The sequence below is a fragment of the Mytilus galloprovincialis genome, chromosome 10, assembly GCF_965363235.1.
Source record: "Mytilus galloprovincialis chromosome 10, xbMytGall1.hap1.1, whole genome shotgun sequence".
In the NCBI taxonomy this organism is placed as follows: Eukaryota; Metazoa; Mollusca; class Bivalvia; order Mytilida; family Mytilidae; genus Mytilus; species Mytilus galloprovincialis.
The window spans coordinates 22,632,428-22,652,366 of record NC_134847.1 but is presented as its reverse complement, the minus strand read 5'-3'; the positions used below and the strand labels follow the sequence as shown (position 1 = coordinate 22,652,366).

General features: G+C 33.3%; 2 protein-coding genes and 1 long non-coding RNA gene across 3 annotated transcripts in view; all 3 read left to right on the top strand.

Moving 5' to 3' along the window:
• The window catches only part of LOC143047179 (DNA polymerase zeta catalytic subunit-like), a 72,860-nt gene extending 69,355 nt beyond the window's left edge, over positions 1-3,505 (top strand). Inside the window, exon 6 of the mRNA XM_076220165.1 lies at positions 2,829-3,505. Coding sequence (XP_076076280.1) covers positions 2,829-2,853 — 25 coding nt within the window. The 3' untranslated portion in view covers positions 2,854-3,505. The remainder of the gene's footprint in view (positions 1-2,828) is intronic.
• Positions 3,506-3,516: 11 nt separating this feature from the next.
• Positions 3,517-15,355, top strand: LOC143047182 (uncharacterized). The gene is made up of 3 exons (XR_012969431.1): positions 3,517-4,371; positions 6,410-6,473; positions 15,241-15,355. It is a non-coding gene; the product is annotated as an uncharacterized LOC143047182 (long non-coding RNA).
• A 3,213-nt stretch (positions 15,356-18,568) lies between these two features.
• Positions 18,569-19,773, top strand: LOC143047178 (uncharacterized). The gene has a single exon (XM_076220164.1). The coding sequence runs from the start codon at positions 18,619-18,621 to the stop codon at positions 19,729-19,731; it is 1,113 nt and encodes a 370-aa protein (XP_076076279.1). The 5' UTR covers positions 18,569-18,618; the 3' UTR covers positions 19,732-19,773.
• Positions 19,774-19,939: the final 166 nt, after the last annotated feature.

Here is a 19,939-nt window from a genome sequence, read left to right as displayed (position 1 = left end):
AAATGGAGGTCAAATTTGATATTGACGATTTTCACTTTCACCATTCATCAGTAATGGTTCTTGTGATATTGCCAGGACACAAATAAATGTTAATAAATCCGGTTTGCTGTCGTTGTGACAGCCTCTTGTATTGTCAGGTTTGATGAAATGGTAGGTTTTACTTTGTGGATGATGTATAAAGGGGAGATAATCAATCCAAATGACTTCATAGGGGGTGAACAATAAAAATTTGTTTTATTTTGTCAGGTTTGAGGTAATGGTAGGTTTTACTTTGTGTATGATGTATAAAGGGGAGATAATCAATCAAAATGATTTCATAGGGGGTGAACAATAAAGATTTGTTTTATTTTGTCAGGTTTGACGAAATGGTAGGTTTTACTTTGTGTATGATGTATAAAGGGGAGATAATCAATCCAAATGACGTCATAGGGGATGAACAATAAAGATTTGTTTTATATTGTCAGGTTTGAGGTAACAGTAGGTTATCCTTTGTGTATTATGTATTAAGGGGAGATAATCAATCCAAATGACTTTATAGGGGTGAAAAAAAGGATTGGTTTTATACTGTTATGTTTGAGGTAAGTTCGGTAGGTTATACTTTGTGTATAATGTATAAGGGGGGATAATCAATACAAATTACTTCATAGGGGGTGAACAAAAAGATTTGTTTTCTACTGTAATGTTTCAGGTAACGGTAGGTTTTTCTTTGTGAATAATGTATAAAGGGGAGATAATCAATCTTAATGACTTCATAAAGGGTGAACAATAAAGATTTGTTTGATATTGTCAGGTTTGAGGTAATGTTAGGTTTTACTTTGTGTATAATGTATAAAGGGGAGATAATCAATCCAAATGACTTCATAGGGGGTTAACAATGAAGATTTGTTTGATATTGTCAGGTTTGAGGTAACAATAGGTTATCCTTTGTGTATAATGTATTAAGGGGAGATAATCCAAATGACTTTATAGGGGGGAAACAATAAAGATTTGTTTTATTCTGTCAGGTTTGAGGTAAAGATAAGTTATACTTTGTGTATAATGTATTAAGGGGAGATAATCAATCCAAATGACTTCATAGGGGGTGAACAATAAAGATTTGTTTTATACTGTAATGTTTGAAGTAACGTAGGCTATACTTTGTGTATTATGTAGAAAGGGGAGATAATCAATCCAAATGACTTAATAGGGGGTGAACAATAAAGATTCATTTTATATTGTCAGGTTTGAGGTAACGGTAGGTTATACTTTGTGTATAATTTATTAAGGGGAGATATTCAATCGAAATGACTTCATATGTTGTGAACAATACAGATTTGTATTATACTGTCAGGTTTGAGGTAATGGTAGGTTATACTTTGTGTATAATGTATAAAGGGGAGGTAATTAATCCAAATGAGGTCATAGGGGGTGAATAATAAAAATTTGTTTTATATTGTCAGGTTTGAGGTAATGGTAGGTTATACTTTGTTTATAATGTATTAAGGGGAGATAATCAATCGAAATGACTTCATAGGGGGTTAACAATAAAGATTTGTTTTATACTGTCAGGTTTGAGGTAATGGTAGGTTATACTTTGTGTATATTTTATTAAGGGGAGATAATCAATCCAAATGACTTCATATGTTGTGAACAAAAAGATTTGTTTTCTCCTGTAATGTTTGAGGTTACGGTAGGTTATACTGTGTGTATATTATATAAGGGGAGATAATCAGTCCAAATTACTTCATAGGGGGTGAACAATAAAGATTTGTTTTAAATTTTAAGGTTTGAGGTAACGGTAGGTTATACTTTGTGTATAATGTATTAAGGGTAGATAATCAATCCAAATGACTTCATAGGGGGTGAACAATAAAGATTTGTTTTATACTGTAATGTTTGAAGTAACGTAGGCTATACTTTGTGTATAATGTTAAAAGGGGAGATAATCAATCCAAATGACTTAATAGGGGGTGAACAATAAAGATTCATTTTATATTGTCCGGTTTGAGGTAACGATAGGTTATACTTTGTGTATAATGTATAAAGAGGAGATAATTAATCCAAATGACTTCATAGGGGATGAACAATAAAGATTTGTTTTATACTGTCAGGTTTGAGGTAATGGTAGGTTTTACTTTGTGTATAATGTATTAAGGGGAGATAATCAATCCAAATGCCTTCATAAGGGTGATGATTTGTTTTATATTGTCAGGTTTGAGGTAATGGTAGGTTATCCTTTGTGTATAATGTATTAAGGGGAAATAATCAATCCAAATGACTTTATAGGAGTTAACAATAAAGATTTGCTTTATTCTGTCAGGTTTGAGGTAACGGTAGGTTATACTTTGTGTATTATGTATTAAGGGGAAATAATCAATCCAAATGACTTCATAGGCGGTGAACAATAAAGATTTGTTTTATACTGCCAGGTTTGAGGTAATGGAAGGTTATACTTTGTGTATAATGTATTAAGGGGAGATAATCAATCCAAATGACTTCATAGGGAGTGAAAAAAAATATTTGTTTTATATGGTCCAGTTTGAGGTAATGGTAGGGGGTGAACAATAAAAATTTGTTTTATATTGTCACGTTGGAGGTAAAAGTAGGTTATACTTTGTGTATAATGTATTAAGGGGAGATAATCAAAAGAAATGACTTCATAAAAAATACTTTAAAATTCTTAAATATACCTACCTGGACTGTCAGGTTACCATAAATTTCAATATAAATAATATGCACATGTATATTTACTGGTAGCATTCCAAAGTTATGTTTCTGTGAGATGAAACAAAGAGAGCATAACTGAGAGCCAGTATGTTAACAAAATTTAATACCTATAAATATTCTAGATTTCCCCAAAAGAGGTGTGGTTAGAGAAACAACTGTATTCACAAAGTGCAACCTGTAGAAAGAGACTGATATCATGCAGAAGTATTTCTGGAGATCATCTGGTTTTATCTTTCGGAAGCAGTCCACATGGAAAGATAATTATGCTAAACGAATGACATGATGATTAATATACTGAGTGCCAATGAAAACGCAACACTTTTGTTTTTAAAAAAAATCTTATAATTTTTATTTTATTTATATTAGAACTTGGTATAGTTGGTTAAAAATGACTTTTAAGACAATTGTCGACAATTTTACGGTTGAGTGATTTTTGGAACAAATGCGAAGTAAGGGTTATTTTGAACAGACATAAACCAAGTTCACCGCTTTTCAACATACCCACCATTTTCACGATTTTTTCATTTAAAGCTTGGCTAATGTCATGAATTTTCCCGCCCTTATTGTTAACAAACTGCAATAAACATCTGAGTAAATGCCAGGACTTTCTGACAACCAGCGACATGCAGTTTTGGGCATGATCCAATGAAGCCTTTCACAGTATACAATTACGAGAAGACTGAAGTTGTAGCCTCTACAATAACCCAAATCATCCACAAATTCAACCAAAATGAATCATTTAATGATAGGCCACATCCTAGGATACAAAAAGCAAGAAACGCTCAGCAAGACCGATACATTTAGTATCGACTCTGATGGCTGTTCAAATGTCACGAGAGTTCAATGGTGGTCACGGTAGAACCTTTGGAGCAATTTCTGTAAAGCACCATTTGCGCAGAAATTGTTAAAGAGCACCACAGTCTTTCCTTAGTGACATCTAAACGGCCATCTGGCGTAAACATCGAATTCTGTAGACCAAAAACATTCATTATGTACCAAAAAACATCAGTGGTGGTTACATAGACATTTGGCACGCGCCTTGTCCAAAAGTCTTGCTTTTCGCCGGATTTTGGTCCAATCGAGCAAATTTTGCATCAGATTTAACATGGTTTAGACGATGAAAACCACCACCAATATCATAAAGTCAGCTTGAGTTTGCTTTGCGGGACAAGTGGAATAAAATTCCTCGGGATCACATTAAACGTCCGGGATGATCAACTCCACGGCGCTGTGGAGATTGCACTGCACCACGGGGCTGTAACATTTTGTGTTAGGACTGTGAGTTGATGATTCGACATTAGATGTTTCGTTTACCTATTGCGCACGAAAGATGACAAGGAAACAGTTTTTGTTTGATATCGATCTATTGTTAAAATTGTTAATTTTCAAGAACAATTTATTTTGAAAGATTATCATTTCTAGTATAAATTTTATTTTTGAAAAACCAAGTGTTGTGTTTTCATTGGCACTCAGTATAGAAGTGTGAAGATGACCCCATTACCCCTTAAAGTACTATATGGAGTCATTGTCATTCATTGGATACCAATTTTAGTGGATTTCGTTGGTACAGGTGAAATGTGAAATTAGATATTCAACGGCTGAAAATTTGTATAAAGGCTTGAAAGCAGACTTAAGCAAAACCACAAATGAAATATCCATGAATGTGTAAGTTTTCCTTAATCCATGAAAATTGGTACCCACAAAAATAAATGAATCCACAGATTGATTCACTTGACTATGAATTGGAATTGCATAAAAAATAGAAAAAAGAGAAAGGAAATGTCTCATATACCTGGTATGCAACAAAGAAACACTTTTATTTTTATGCCCCACCTATGATAGTAGAGGGGCATTATGTTCTTTGGTCTGTGAGTCCGTTCGTTCGTATGTCCATTCGCCCATTCGTTTGTTTGTCTGTTCCGCTTCAGGTTAAAGTTTTTGGTCTAGGTAGTTTTTATTGAAGTTGAAGTCCACTCAACCTGAACTTAGTGTACATGTTCCATATGATATGATCTTTCTAATTTTAATGCCAAATAATAGTGCCAGTGGGGCATTCGTGTACTTTGGACTTTATTTCTCCTGCTAGTCCAGCATTGTTTATAGTAAACCTGGACTATTTTTTATTTTTCAGTGCAACGTTTTTGCTTTTTAGCTCACCTGGCCCGATGAATTGGACAACCCGTTGATGGGTTGCTGCCCCTGAAATGGTAATTTTAAGGAAATTTTGCTGTTTTTGGTTATTATCTTGAATATTATTATAGATAGAGATAAACTGTAAACAGCAAAAATGTTCAGCAAAGTAAGATCTACAAACTGTTGACCCTTTAAGGAGTTATTGCCCTTTAGTCAATATTGAACAACTTTTCGTAAATCTTACTTATCTTTTACAAAAATCTTCTCCTCTAAAACTACTAGGCCAAATTAAACCAAACTTGACCACAATCATCATTGGGGTATCTAGTTTAAATATTGTGTCCGGTGACCCGGCCAACCAACCAAGATGGCCGCCATGGCTAAAAATAGAACATAGGGGTAAAATGCAGTTTTTGCTTATAACTCTGAAACCAAAGCATTTAGAGCAAATCTGACAGGGTAAAATTGTTTATCAGGTCAACATCTATCTGCCCTGAAATTGAATCTGACAACCTGTTGTTGGGTTGTTGCCCCTGAATTGGTAATTTTAAGGAAATTTTGCTGTTTTTGGTTATTATCTTGATTATTATTATAGACAGAGATAAACTGTAAACATCAATAATGTTCAGCAAAGTAAGATTTACAAATAAGTCAACATGACGAAAATGGTCAATTGACCCCTAAGGAGTTATTGTCCTTTATAGTCAATTATTAACAATTTTCATAAAATTTGTAAATTGTAACCTAACATTTTCCACAGAAACTACTGGGCCAAGTTCATTATAGATAGAGATAATTGTAAGCAGCAAGAATGTTCAGTAAAGTAAGATTTACAAACACATCACCATCACCAAAACACAATTTTGTCATGAATCCATCTGCTTCCTTTGTTTAATATTCATATAGACCAAGGTGAGCGACACAGGCTCTTTAGAGCCTCTAGTTTTATTTTAAGTGTTTCCATGTTCATAATGCCCCTTTACCATCCTCTTGAAATCGGAATACAACTTCATGGGGACTCAAGTACATTTAACAGCAAGATTCTTTCATTCAATGGGAGATAACTCTGTAAAATTTGTAAATGATTTTTTGTGCATTTGACATTCAAATCATAAACCTTTGAATTATTTTTTGTATTCCATCTTTCATATTAATTTCACAAAAGATGTATAATGTCAATTTTCAATGATTTTCATGGTGTGGAAATAAGACTTATAGATCTAATACATAGGTAGGTACCAGTATGTTATTCCTGTTTGGAAAAAAAATAGTTTTTATAAAAAATATTTCAGAAATATTATTTTCATGTGGTCTGAATGTTTATAAAGAGTTTGATCAGAAATCTCCTCTTACATCTATCAGTACAATAATATGTCTGATGTAATTACTCAACAGTGTGTTGGGTTGCTGTCAACCATATGTTCTCAACATCTATTACATATTTGTAGACTTTGTCTATTTAATATACATATAGTATGTCTGGAACTTATACATGTATCTGTTAATCCCAGAGTATATCAACAATGGTCCTTTCAAACCATTTTGAATAACTAAGCATTTTACATTTCAGGTTAGCATCACAGCTTGTCAATAAGGATGGAGGCTGAGAATGACCATTGGATGGGACTTTTATGGTAAGAATGAAAATAAAGATTTATGAACTATTCAGCTTAAGAGAATGTTAATACCACAGTTTTTATAGTTGTAGATCTTAGGTTTAAATGTTTTCTTTAGTTATAACTCAATGTTAAACTCGAAGGGACGTAAAAATTTTAGGAAATCTTAATGTTTTTTTGTTATCTTAACATCAATTCTCTGTAAGGATGACCCAAATTTAAAAATTAATGGCTAAACTATTTTTTTTTTAAAGTTATGTATTTTTGGTTTAAATTAAAGGAATGAACCATGAGAACATAAAAAGACAAATTTTTTTATTGCCATGGTCTTGTTGCCATGGAAACCGGGCTGTCTTTGGATGATATAGCCATTTTTGTGTATTTCAGCAAATGACCTATTGAAAGATATTTAGGCAAATTGATACAATAACTTCCACTGCAGCAGTTGTGTTAATGATTATACCGATGTAAAAAATCTTTAAAACCACATATTGACAAAATTTGAGTACTTTTTTAGATGTAAGTGTCGTTATGTAGTATTTTTTTACTGAAAAGTACTAGATTTTTGACCATTTTGAGCATGTTATTTACTCCAAAAGCAGAATTTCCCAATTATATCATTATAAAAAAATGAAATAAAGGTTGTTTTCTCTTCAAATGTATCCAAAAATATTTTTGGGGCAATAACTCTGAAAGCCACCTACATATAGATTTTATTGATCCTAATACCCGTATATGCAATGATTGTACAAGTTTAAAAATGCAGGACTTCTGGAAAGTTCGGAGAGCCGACAACCTTGCTTTGGAAGTTGCTGAACTGACTGTAGTGAGTTATGTCCCCTTTTTGAAACTCTTCAGTAATAAGAGAGAGAAGATCTACACAAATGGCAGACACACAAGTTTACTAAATGTCAACAACTAAAACATATTTTAACCATTATGAGTGTAGAATGTACTTTCTTTAGGAAAATTGCATCAATCAATTGTGATCTGCAAATACCATTACATTTGAACAGTTTCAATCAACAGACTTAAACACAACTTTTTGTAGAGCTAGGGCTTATAACATTGTGACTCCAATCCTCATGATGATGATGGAACTAACATTTGTCAAAACCATTTAAATTTAATTCACCAAATATCAGCAAACAGAAGTAGAAAACAATCTTGTGACGTTCCAGAATTAATAATCAAGAAACAAAGTAGGAGCAAAGGAACGGCTATTTCTGCAGACAGAAAAATTGGGGTAGAACATGTTCCCATCATTTACAGAGGATTTTGAAAATAAATAACTCAGCCTTGATAATCACAAAAATAAATGGTTTGTTCTATAGTAGTTTGAAAATAAATTACCTGACTCGCAATGTATTGAAAAATAAATAACTCAGCAGGTCTAATCAAAAGTATGAGATGGTACCAGTTTCTTCATAAATTCATCTTCTTTCCATAAAAATCGGGAAACACATCCCAATTTTTAGCTCACCTGGCCCTTAAGTGAGGTTTTCCCATCACTAGGCGTCCAGCGTCGTCGTCGTTGTCCATCGTCGTTAACTTTTACAAAAATCTTCTCCTCTGAAACTACTGGGCCAAATTTAACCAAACATAGCCACAATCATCATTTGGGTATCTAGTTTTAAAAATTTGTGGCGTGACCCGGCATACCAACCAAGATGGCCGCCATGGCTAAAAATAGAACATAGGGGTAAAATGTAGATTTTGACTCATAACTCTGAAAGCTAAGCATTTAGAGCAAATCTGATTAGGTAAAATTGTCTATTAAGTCAACATCTATCTGCCCTGAAATTTTCAGACAAATCAGACAACCCGTTGTTGGGTTGCTGCCACCAAATTAGTAATTTTAAGGAAAATTTTGCAGTATTTGGTTATTATCTTGAATATTATTATGGATAGAGATAAACTGTAAACAGCAATAATGTTCAGCAAAGTAAGATCTACAAAAAAATTTCATGACCAAATTTGTCAGAGGACCCCTTAAGGAGTTCTTGCCCTTTATAGTCAATATTGAACAACTTTTAGTCATTTTTTGTAACTTGTACAAAAATCTTCTTCTCTGAAACTACAGGGCCAAATTTAACCAAACTTGGCCACAATCATCATTGTGGTATAAAGTTTTAAAAATGTGTCTGATGACCCGGCCTACCAAACAAAATGGCTGACATTGTTAAAATTAGAACATAGTGGTAAAATGCAGTATTTGCTTTATATCTTTGAAACTAATACATTTAGGGCAAATCTTTCAAGATGTAAATGTCCATCAGAATAAGATCTATCCCCTCACAAATTTTCAGATGAATCCGACAACCCGTTGTTGGGTTGCTGCCCTAAAATTGGTAATTTTAAGGAAATTTTGCAGTTTTTGGTTATTATCTTGAATACTATTATAGATAGAGGTAAACTGTGAACAGCAATAATGTTCAGCAAAGTAAGATCTACAAATAAGTCAACATGACCAAAATTATTAGAGGACCCCTTAAGGAGTAATTGCCCTTTATAGTCAATATTGAACAACTTTTTGTCATTTTTGTAACTTGTACAAAAATCTTCTTTTCTAAAACTCTGGGCCAAATTTAACCAAACTTGGCCACAATCATTACTAGGGTATCTATTTAAAGAAAGTGTCTAATGACCCCGCCTACCAACCAAGATGGCCGACATCAGTAAATACAGTAACAGGTAAATACAGTAACAGGTGAGCGACACACAGTGGTGGATCGAGAACTTTTCCTAAGGGGGGGGGCCCGCTCCAGTCATGCTTCAATGATTCCCTATATAATCAACCAAATTTTTCCCACGATTATATAATTAAATCATATTAAAACTAATAAAAGTATACTCAATAGAAAGTTCTGAAAAAACAAAAGCATTTTCAAAATTTCAAATGTAAAACAAAATTTTTTATGGAGCAGAATTTTAATGAATCGCATGTCTAGCCACTTTGTCCAAACGTTATTTTTTTCCATCCCTCAGTTGAAATATGTGATATAGATAGAAAATGTGCATTTATTATACTAAATTACCATATTTAAAAGATACAAACTATAAATTCATACAAATGGCTATATGAGTCGGGTGTTTTCACTAACATCATGACCTTATAATTTTATTTTAGAAAGCATTCCCTATGTCTAGCCATTATGTCCAAAGGCGTCATTTAGACGTTTCTTCACAGTAGCGTCTTTTATATGAATACACACTAGTCCGTCTAGGTAGTTAAAATGATGCCAAAATGTTCATTCCAAAAAGGTCTGATGAATCCAAATAACACTCAGATTTAAAATAAAAATCCCACACACATCAGGATTATACTCTTTTATATAGACACAGTGAGAAAAGGGGGAGGGACTAGGGATAATTTTTTATGGACAAAAGTTTTCACACAAATCTAAGAACACCTCAGTCAGGATTCTACTTCGTCAAAATTATCTCCCCATTACGCCAGCATAGAAATGGAAGCCATTGTAGCCAGGGATGACGCGCTGCCAATTTTGCTCATGAAAACCGATAAATTTATCAACATAGCACCATTACGATCCTTATATGTCAGTTGTATTTTAAAAGACAAATGTATCTACTAGCTAATGAGTATCAGTTAATGATCTTGTTAGCATTGATTTAACTTAAAACTATTGTCTGATTGGTTGTCAGGTGGAATTTTTGAAAATTCTTAAACATTAAGAAAAATTCTAATCAAATATTTCATGGAAGGGCAGACTAAAAAATTTCAGTGGTTGTAGATTATAAACCATAGTTATCACCCACAAAAAATTATATTTTTTCAAAGATATGCATTTTCATCATCCAACTTAAAAGACTGTCGTGAAGTACTTTTAGTAAATAAAAAAAAAGCTATTCGATCACACCTACTTTGTTTTTGTGATTCATTAGATAGGTATTTCACTTGGCCCATATATTTCATCGTTTCATACTGTGATTTTTTTATGTTATAAAGTCAACCTGTAGCTTTGATAATAAAAATGATAGAATCTAAAGAGAGATGATATATCAAATACTCTTGCTTTGTACATTTTAAAGACAAAATATGCACCTCAAACACGCCCTAACATAAATAGGTGCACTCTATTTTCTCTTTTCGATACAATTGTTACCCACTTTTGGGACTTTTTTCTTGAGTCACATAATGGAAGGGCAGACACGAAAATTACTGAACTAATAGATTGATATGTTCTCTGTCCGTGGTAATTTTTTTTTTAAATCGGAGGTTATGCATTTTCTACATCCAACTTGATAGATACCCATGTCGTCGACTTGATATCTAATTGTTCTGCATTGCAATGCAATAGATAAATTGAAAACTTATGAAAATGGTGTTTTTAAAATAAAACACTTCGTAATTGAGAAGAAATATCGTTTTATTTGTTTCTATTAACTTAAAAAAAAATTTGTTACTATAGTAAACATTACAGTAAGCATTTATCAACTTCTCTAACAAAGAGCTTCGATTCTTTTGTTCTATTTCAACAGGGTTTCCGCCTGACCTTTACAGATTAGAATCCGAGGTACAACGATGTTATAAACTTTAAACAATTATATAAATACTGTATTTGTGAATTGTAAATATAACCATAAGTGCTTAAAAAAAACAGAGAAAGAGCATATAGAGTCTAAAAACTTGCACATTTAGATATTAGACAAAAGTGATTTCATCCTAAAAAAAATAATCTACTAAAAATGAGTTAAAATTATATTTTTCTAAATTATTTTATGAAATAAATACTTTTTAAAGATGTAGAAATGATTAATTTTAACCTCATATGTCCCGGCGGCATTAAGAATAAGCGCAAAGATTTTTTTTTTTAATTTTGCATTTTTTTTTCACTTCTTAAAAAACGATTCTTACGAAATTCGTGGCCTTATAAACAATAAAACTTCAATCTTTCCTTCGTCATATGGTATTTATTTTATAAAACTCGGCCGAGGAGGTACTCTGCAATATTTTTTGAAAAATAGTGCAAAATCGGAGTCAAAATTTTTATATTTTCATGTTACATCTTGCAACGCAATACTGTGCGTAACGTCAATGTATAGGTCACTGTCACTATGCATGTATGGCCTTCAAAATAAGCAAAACCCATGCCATATATTGTAATGCTAGTCAACTTTAAAGACTAATTATGAAATAATTCAAATCAGAAAATCAATGTCCTTCAAAATGACCTACATACATATAAAATATGTCTGACAGGGTTAAGAGAAATATAAACAAGGAATTATCTGCATCTGCATGGCTAACCCTATTTAGCTGGGTTAGTTATCTTCATGCATTTCTAATCAATTTTCCAGAATTCAAAATTATTCCAGATTCAAATCATTCCTTGTTCATATGATATACTATTTCACTTAAAGTTTTTAATTTGCCATATTTGCTGTCGAGTTTAGATTTCAAGCTAAAAAAAGAATTGAATTGAAAACATACTTATACCTATAATTGTTTACTTTTACAAATTGTGACTTGGATGGAGAGGCGTCTCATTGGCACTCATATCACATCTTTATGTCTATAAATGGATATTTCTGAACAACACTAAATAAGTTTGATGAAATTTTCACAGAAATATCCAGATGTCCTTCTTTTTTCCCAGTGCTAAGATGTTCAAAACTTGTTGATGATCTTTTTGTATAGTTTTCATTTTCTACTTTATTACTTAATGAGACAACTATACATCATGTACATCCAAGTCACGATAGATTAAATTCAATGATTATAGGTCAAAGTGCAGCCTTCAACATGCAGTCTAGAACCTCAGCAGTGCAGCCTTCAACATGCAGTCTAGAACCTCAGCAAATCAATTTTTATTAAGGGTCCAAATTTTCTTCTATCTTGAAATGTTGTAAATCTGAAGTACTGCATTCTGAGATTGACCATTAATTCATCTAGCACTTCATGTGTCTATTGAAAGTGTCTAAGTAAAGTATTAACCTGCAATGTATTGGGCTATATAAATGTTGTTTGACTGTGAGTGTCATTTGATTAAAGTAGCGTCCTTATTTCAAACTTATTGTTGAAAATGTTCATCTCTACATCATAAACAATTTTATGCATGCTGTTATAATTTAGAATTAAAAGGTTTTGCTGTTTCTTCTATAAATACATCACTTGTGCCTTAATAATGAAAAATAAACTTGTTTTCAAACATGACATATTAATTAGGATGGACAATGTTTTATAAAAATGAGTGATTTTTTTTCCAGAAAAAAAGTTAAAATCAATCAGATTACAAAACTATGTATTCAACTGAAAGTAATTTACATTTGGATATGTCCTTGGTGCCTGCTTGGTTTGAATGTATTTGTATAGTACTTGATTTTCTTTTATATTTTTGTTCAGTCAGATGTGTTTTTTACTTCCAAAAGTCACTTCTGTGGATCAGCATCCTACTCAACTGTTTTTATACGATCTCAAAAAAATGTTTGCGTCGTATAATGCTATCATGTCGTAGTCGTCCGAAGACACATTTAGTTTCCGGACAATAACTTTAGTTTTAGTAAATGGATCTTTATAAATTTTTACCAGAAGGTTCAATACCACTAAAGGAAGGTTGGGATAGATTTTGGGGGTTATGGTCCCAAAAGTTTTGGAATTACGGGCCAAAAAGGGGCCCAAAATAAGCATTTTTGTAGTTTTCAAACAAATAACTTGTGTTTTAGTGTATGAATCTCTCTGAAATTATACAAGTTTTCATTTTATTAGGGGATGGATAGTATTGATTTTGGGGGTTATGGTCCCAATAGTTTAGGAATTAGGGGCCAAAAAGGTGGCCCAAAATAAGCATTTTTGTAGTTTTCAAACAATTACTTGTGTTTAAGTGTATGAATCTCTCTGAAATGATACCACCAGTTTCCAAACAATGAAGGGATAGTAAGAATTGACTTTGGGGGTTATGGCTCGAAATGTTTTGGAATTAGGGGCAAAAAAAAGGGGGAAAAACTTGTTTTTTCTGGTCAATAGACAACCCATTAAGATGATTTAAAAGCAGTGTAAGGTAGGTAATTCAAAAACATTTAACATACAATGTTGGATATGTTCAGATTTACCTCCCTTACACTACTTGTAAATTATGTATAAAGAAATGTCAGGTTTTTGACTAATGGCCAAAAAAAGGGGAGTGGTAGTAGTTTTCAATTTTTTTTCTCAAATTTCAAATTTTTGAAGTTTGAAGGATAAATCTTTAATTGCACAATATTGTGCAATATATGTGTAAGATCTTGACATTTGTTTTGTGTAAGAAACCCATAGTATGTCAAAAATTTGATCACAATCCAAATTCAGAGCTGTATCAAGCTTGAATGTTGTGTCCATACTTGCCCCAATTGTTCAGGGTTCAACCTTTGCGGTAGTAAAAAGCTGCACCCTGCGGAGCACCTGGTTAGTTTATGACAGGATAGCTTCCCTTAGTAAATGTGGTAGATACTTAGTCAGCACAGTCAGTATACACACTGCCTTGTATAAACACAGATGTCTCAGGTTGAGCTAAGATAGCACTTTTTTAGCACAGTCAGTATACACACTGTCTAGTAACACAGATGTCTCAGGTTGACCTAAGATAGCACTTTTTCAGCACAGTCCGTATACACACTGTCTTGTAACACAGATGTCTCAGGTTGAACTAAGATTGCACTTTTTCAGCAAAGTCAGTATACACACTGCCTTGTAACACAGATGTCTCAGGTTGAGCTAAGATAGCACTTTTTCAGCACAGTCAGTATACACACTGCCTTGTATAAACACAGATGTTTCAGGTTGAACTAAGATAGCACTTTTTCAGCACAGTCAGTATACACACTGCCTTGTAAAACAGATGTCTCAGGTTGACCTAAGATAGCACTTTTTCAGCACAGTCAGTATACACACTGTCTTGTAAAACAGATGTTTCAGGTTGACCTAAGATAGCATTTTTCAGCACAGTCAGTATACACACTGCCTTGTATTAACACAGATGTCTCAGATTGAACTAAGATAGCACTTTTTCAGCACAGTCAGTATTCACACTGCCTTGTAACACAGATGTCTCAGATTGAACTAAGATAGCACTTTTTCAGCACAGTCAGTATACACACTGCCTTGTATTAACACAGATGTCTCAGATTGAACTAAGATAGCACTTTTTCAGCACAGTCAGTATTCACACTGCCTTGTAACACAGATGTCTCAGATTGAACTAAGATAGCACTTTTTCAGCACAGTCAGTATACACACTGCCTTGAAACAGATGTCTCAGGTTGAACTAAGATAGCACTTTTTCAGCACAGTCAGTATTCACACTGCCTTGTAACACAGATGTCTCAGGTTCAAGTGTTTTGTAATGACATTCATGCTCTCTGATTTCATTGACACCCAACTTAAATAAACAATGGTGGTTAAAGAGGAATTCCTGCTAGGGTATATGTGTGACAGTCATAATGGTATGATGACGGTTGTTGGTGGGAGTGTGACTGGATTGATTCCCTTAGTAAAAGTGGTAGATACTGAAGTCAACAGTATGCAGTGGAGCTTTGGAAGTATTAGCTGCCTTGTAACTCAGAGGATCCTGGTTCAAGTCCTTGGGAGATGAAAATCTTTTTGTATGTATAATCATGCTCTCACGTTACCAGTGCAATGGAAAGAGAGTGTATTCATTAAAGTTTAATTTTTACCGAAAAACAAACTTCATGTACACATAATGACATTTACAGGATAAATAGTCACACAAACAATAACCTTTTTTATCAAGTGTTATATGTCATTTTTATATTTTTTTTCTTTAAGGACAGTGCCTGTTCAACTTTAAGCTTTGATTTACCAATATTACAAGATGTGAACAGTACCGACAGGCAGTCATTGATAAAGATGCATTTCTGGCTTTGGACGAAAATATGTGATTCTATTACGTCATATCACTTCCGCCATCAGATGAGAAGCACTGCGCAACCGCAACCTCAGTGTACTGTCAACTTTCGTTGAGGACTGACGTGTGTTAGTAACCTCGTATTGCAACCTTGAAAATTGATTTGTTATTTAATTATATGACTTCGAGGAAGTCAATTAATAAATTTATTGAAGATTTAATGTGATTAAATCTGGTTTATAATTTTTTATAGAAATTATTTTCATTCTCGTGTGGGTTTGAGATTACTATTCTGTAAACAAATATGGCGGACGCCATGATACAGTCTCGTGATAAGAAATCAGAGAAAACGCCTGATAAGAAGGCATCAAGTGTAGACGATGACTATTTAAGATTAGAGGATGAAGATGCTTTACTCTTTGATAAACCAAAGGAGGCTAAAACAAGGTCGAAAACTTCTAAGGCTTCGTCCAAGTCTGCTTCTCAGGGGAAGCCCCCTTCCTCGAGTACGCCGTCCACTTCTAAAGCAAAGTCTAGTACTAGTAGTGTCAGTGGTGACGCTAATAATAACAATGAAATGCTAGATATATTGAAGCAGATAAGATCTGAACAAGTAAAAACCAACTGTAGGGTTGATAACATGCACAAGAGAATAGACGCTCTTTATGATGATGAATATCAATATGATGATGAAAATCAAAACGAGTCTGATTGTTATGATGACGCTTGTGACGAGGTCCAAGCAGATAATGAAAAAAGGGATGAACCCCCTAGTAAGAAACAAAAATCTGACTCTTGTGAAGAGACAAGATTTGCTAGCATGAGCAAAAAATTTAGGTCTGGTGAAAAGTATGCACCATCTATTAATGAACAGTTGGCTAATAATATAACTGATATTTTTAGAAATGGGATTTCTTCTGAGAGATTTTCAGATCTCATGAAAGATGAGAAACTTCAGAGACCACAAAATTGTGACGGTCTCGTTACTGTTCAAACTGACCAGGTTATTTGGGATATTTTAAGTCCCGAGACTAAAACAGTCGATAACAAAATGAAAACTATTCAGTCTGTAGTTGTGAAGACAGCTACTGTCATGGCTAAAGTTATTAATAAACTAGATTTAATGTTAGAGAAAGAGGAGTGTACTGAGCATAGTAATATGTTAGACGACTGTATGGATTCACTCGCTCTGATGGGGCATGCTAACAGATTAGTATGCTTGATGAGAAGAACTCTCATGAAGTATGATATCATTGGTGAATATGGACATTTGCTGAATGCTACAGTCCCTTATGATAAAAACCTATTTGGTGGTGATGTGGTCAAAACTGTTGATGATATTGGCAAGTGTAGTAGAATATCAAATAAAATCCGAGGAAGGGGTGGTTTCAACAGTGGCTTTAATAGAGGCGGTCGTAGACCTTGGTATTTTAGGATCTCTGGTAGAGGCACAGGCCGTGGTAGAGGTATCGGCCGTGGTAGAGCATCTCGTGCAGGCTCAGATAAGACTGGAGAATCAAAAAACTCCAGGTGGACTCACAACAAATACAGATATTAAAACCTGATGTTGTGAGTATAAATTTTGTAGCAGGTAGATTGAAAAATTATATAAATAAATGGGAAGAAATTACTTCAGACAGTAATATTTTAGATATTGCTCATAAATGTCCCATTGAGTTTATTGATGGTATACATCCTATTCAAAATCAAGCAACTATTAGAAACATAGTAGCAAATGATAATAATACTAGAATAATAGATGCAGAAATTCAAAATTTACTGAATATTAAAGTAATTGAAAAGGTAAAATCTATTGAAGGAGAATATATTTCACCAATATTTGTGACACCAAAAAAGAATGGTGAATATCGGATGATACTAAATTTAAAAAAGTTAAATGAACATGTAGAGTATCACCATTTTAAAATGGACACTTTTGAAATGGCATTGCATTTGATAAAACAAAACTGTTACATGGCTAGTGTCGATCTGCGCCATGCTTATTATTCAGTGCCCATTGATGAGCAATATCAAAAATATTTGAGATTTATTTGGAAAGGTTCTATTTATCAATATACTTGCTTACCAAATGGGTTGGCAAGTGCACCACGTTTATTCACAAAACTTATGAAAGTGGTATATGCTACACTCCGCAGATCAGGTCATATCAATATAGGTTATATTGATGATTCTTTATTGATAGGCGATACAATTGCAGAGTGTAGTCTAAATATCCAAGATACTGTGAAATTGGTATCTGATTTGGGATTCATAGTACATGAGAAAAAATCTGTTCTTATACCTACAAAGAAAATTCAATTTTTAGGGTTTTTGATAGACTCTGAAAAAATGATTGTCACTTTAACACTAGACAAAAAAGAAATGATACATGAAGAAAGTCAAAAATTACTTTCAAAACAAATCTCTAAAATAAGAGAAGTTGCTAGTTATATAGGCTTGATAATCTCAAGTTTTTCTGCTGTTGATTATGGTCAACTGTATTATAGAGATATTGAAATAGAAAAAATACATGCCTTAAAGATGGCTAAGGGCAATTTTGATGTCAATATGGAAATAACTGATAAAATGAAAAAAGAAATTATTTGGTGGTCATGTAATATTTATACACAGTCCAGAGTTTTGGACAGAGTTAATCCACAAATTATTTTACAAACTGATGCTTCACTCTCTGGCTGGGGAGCAGTACTTATTGACAACAAAACAGGAGGTAGATGGACCCCTGATGAACAAAAATATCATATAAATTATTTAGAATTACTAGCAATTTTGTATGGTTTGAAATCATTTGAATCTCAATTAAAATGTTTTACACATGTGAAAATATTAACTGACAATACTACAGCAGTAAGCTATGTCAATAAAATGGGTGGAATTAAGTCAATATGTTGTAACACTATTGCAAAATCTATTTGGTTTTGGGCAAAGAAACACAATGTGTGGCTCACTGCTAGCCACATTGCTGGAACTGAAAATACTATTGCTGATGCTGAATCTAGAAAGTTCAATGATCAAGTTGAATGGCAGTTAAACAAAGACATTTTTTGTGATATATGTGAACTGTGGGGTGACCCCCAAATTGATTTATTTGCATCTCGCCTAAACTCACAATTGAAAAGGTTTTGTTCATGGAAACCTGACCCTGATGCTAGTTTTATAGATGCTTTTTCTATAGACTGGAGTGACTTTAAATGCTATTTATTTCCTCCTTTCAGTTTACTAGGTAGATGTGTACAGAAGATCTTGAAAGACAAGACAACAGTTATTTTAGTAGCGCCGTTATGGCCGACTCAAGCATGGTTTACTCTGGTGATGCAGATGTTAATCGATACACCCATACTGGTTATAGCAAGGAAAGATCTACTGACTCTTCCTTACAAAGACACTGTCCATCCATTGAACAAAACATTGAATCTAATGATATGTCATGTATCAGGAAACAGTTTATTGACAGAGGAATTTCGACAAAAACTGCCAGCATCATGTTATGCTCTTGGAGAAAAAGCACTAAAAAACAGTACAAAGTATTTGTCAAAAAGTGGTTTTCTTACTGTCGTGAAAGGAAAATTAGTGAAGTTCAAATTTCTATAAATATAGTGCTTGATTATTTGACTATTTTATATGAAAATGGTCTTGGCTACAGTTCCATAAATACAGCAAGATCTGCTCTTTCTGCACTAGGTTTAGTGATAGATAATGTCCTTGTAGGAGCACATCCTTTAGTAGTCAGATTCATGAAAGGAGTTTATAATCTTAGACCTACAAAATCTAAGAACATTTGTGTATGGGATGTATCATTAGTTTTGAACTACTTGAGAAAGCTTTCACCTGTAAATATGTTAACTTTACAAGAAGTAACGTTGAAGCTCGTTATGTTGATAGCATTAACAAATGCTACTCGTGTACAAACACTGAAGTTTTTAAGTGTTGACTGTATGGAAAAATTGAGGGATGAATTTGTTTTTCATTTAGATGTTTTATTAAAACAGTCTAGACCAGGATATAAGAATCCAGATGTCAAACTGAAAGCTTTTCCTCCAGATAGGAGGTTGTGTGTATATACTGTTTTGAAAGAATACATTAAACGTACTAAAATTTTGCGTGTTCACACTAAGCAGTTGCTTATCAGTTACATTAAGCCGCATAAAGCAGTTACTTGCAGCACTATTTCCCGTTGGATTAAAGTAGTTTTGCAAAAATCGGGTATAGACACTCGACAATTTAGTGCTCATTCAGTGAGATCTGCAGCTACGTCTAAAGCTAAACTGTACAATGTTTCTTTAGCTGATATTATGAGTAAAGCGGGTTGGACAAATGTGAATACTTTTGCAACTTTCTATAACAAGAGAATTATAAATTCTAATAGTTTTGATGTAAATGTGTTGAATAACTGATTTGTTTACATTTATATATATAAAAGTTACTATTGAAAATTTTTTGAGTGTGCTTTAAAATCTCATCTGATGGCGGAAGTGATATGACGTAATAGAATTACTAAATTAAACGATACTTACCTTGGTTAAAGTTGAAGTTTAATTTGAATTCTATGTAGTCATAGAATCACTGAAGTGATCAGATGCCACCACCCTCCCTACAGCTGTG

Excerpts from the sequence above, each read along its gene's own strand:
- LOC143047178 (XM_076220164.1), top strand. The coding sequence starts at position 18,619 with ATGGCCGACTCAAGCATGGTTTACTCTGGTGATGCAGATGTTAATCGA.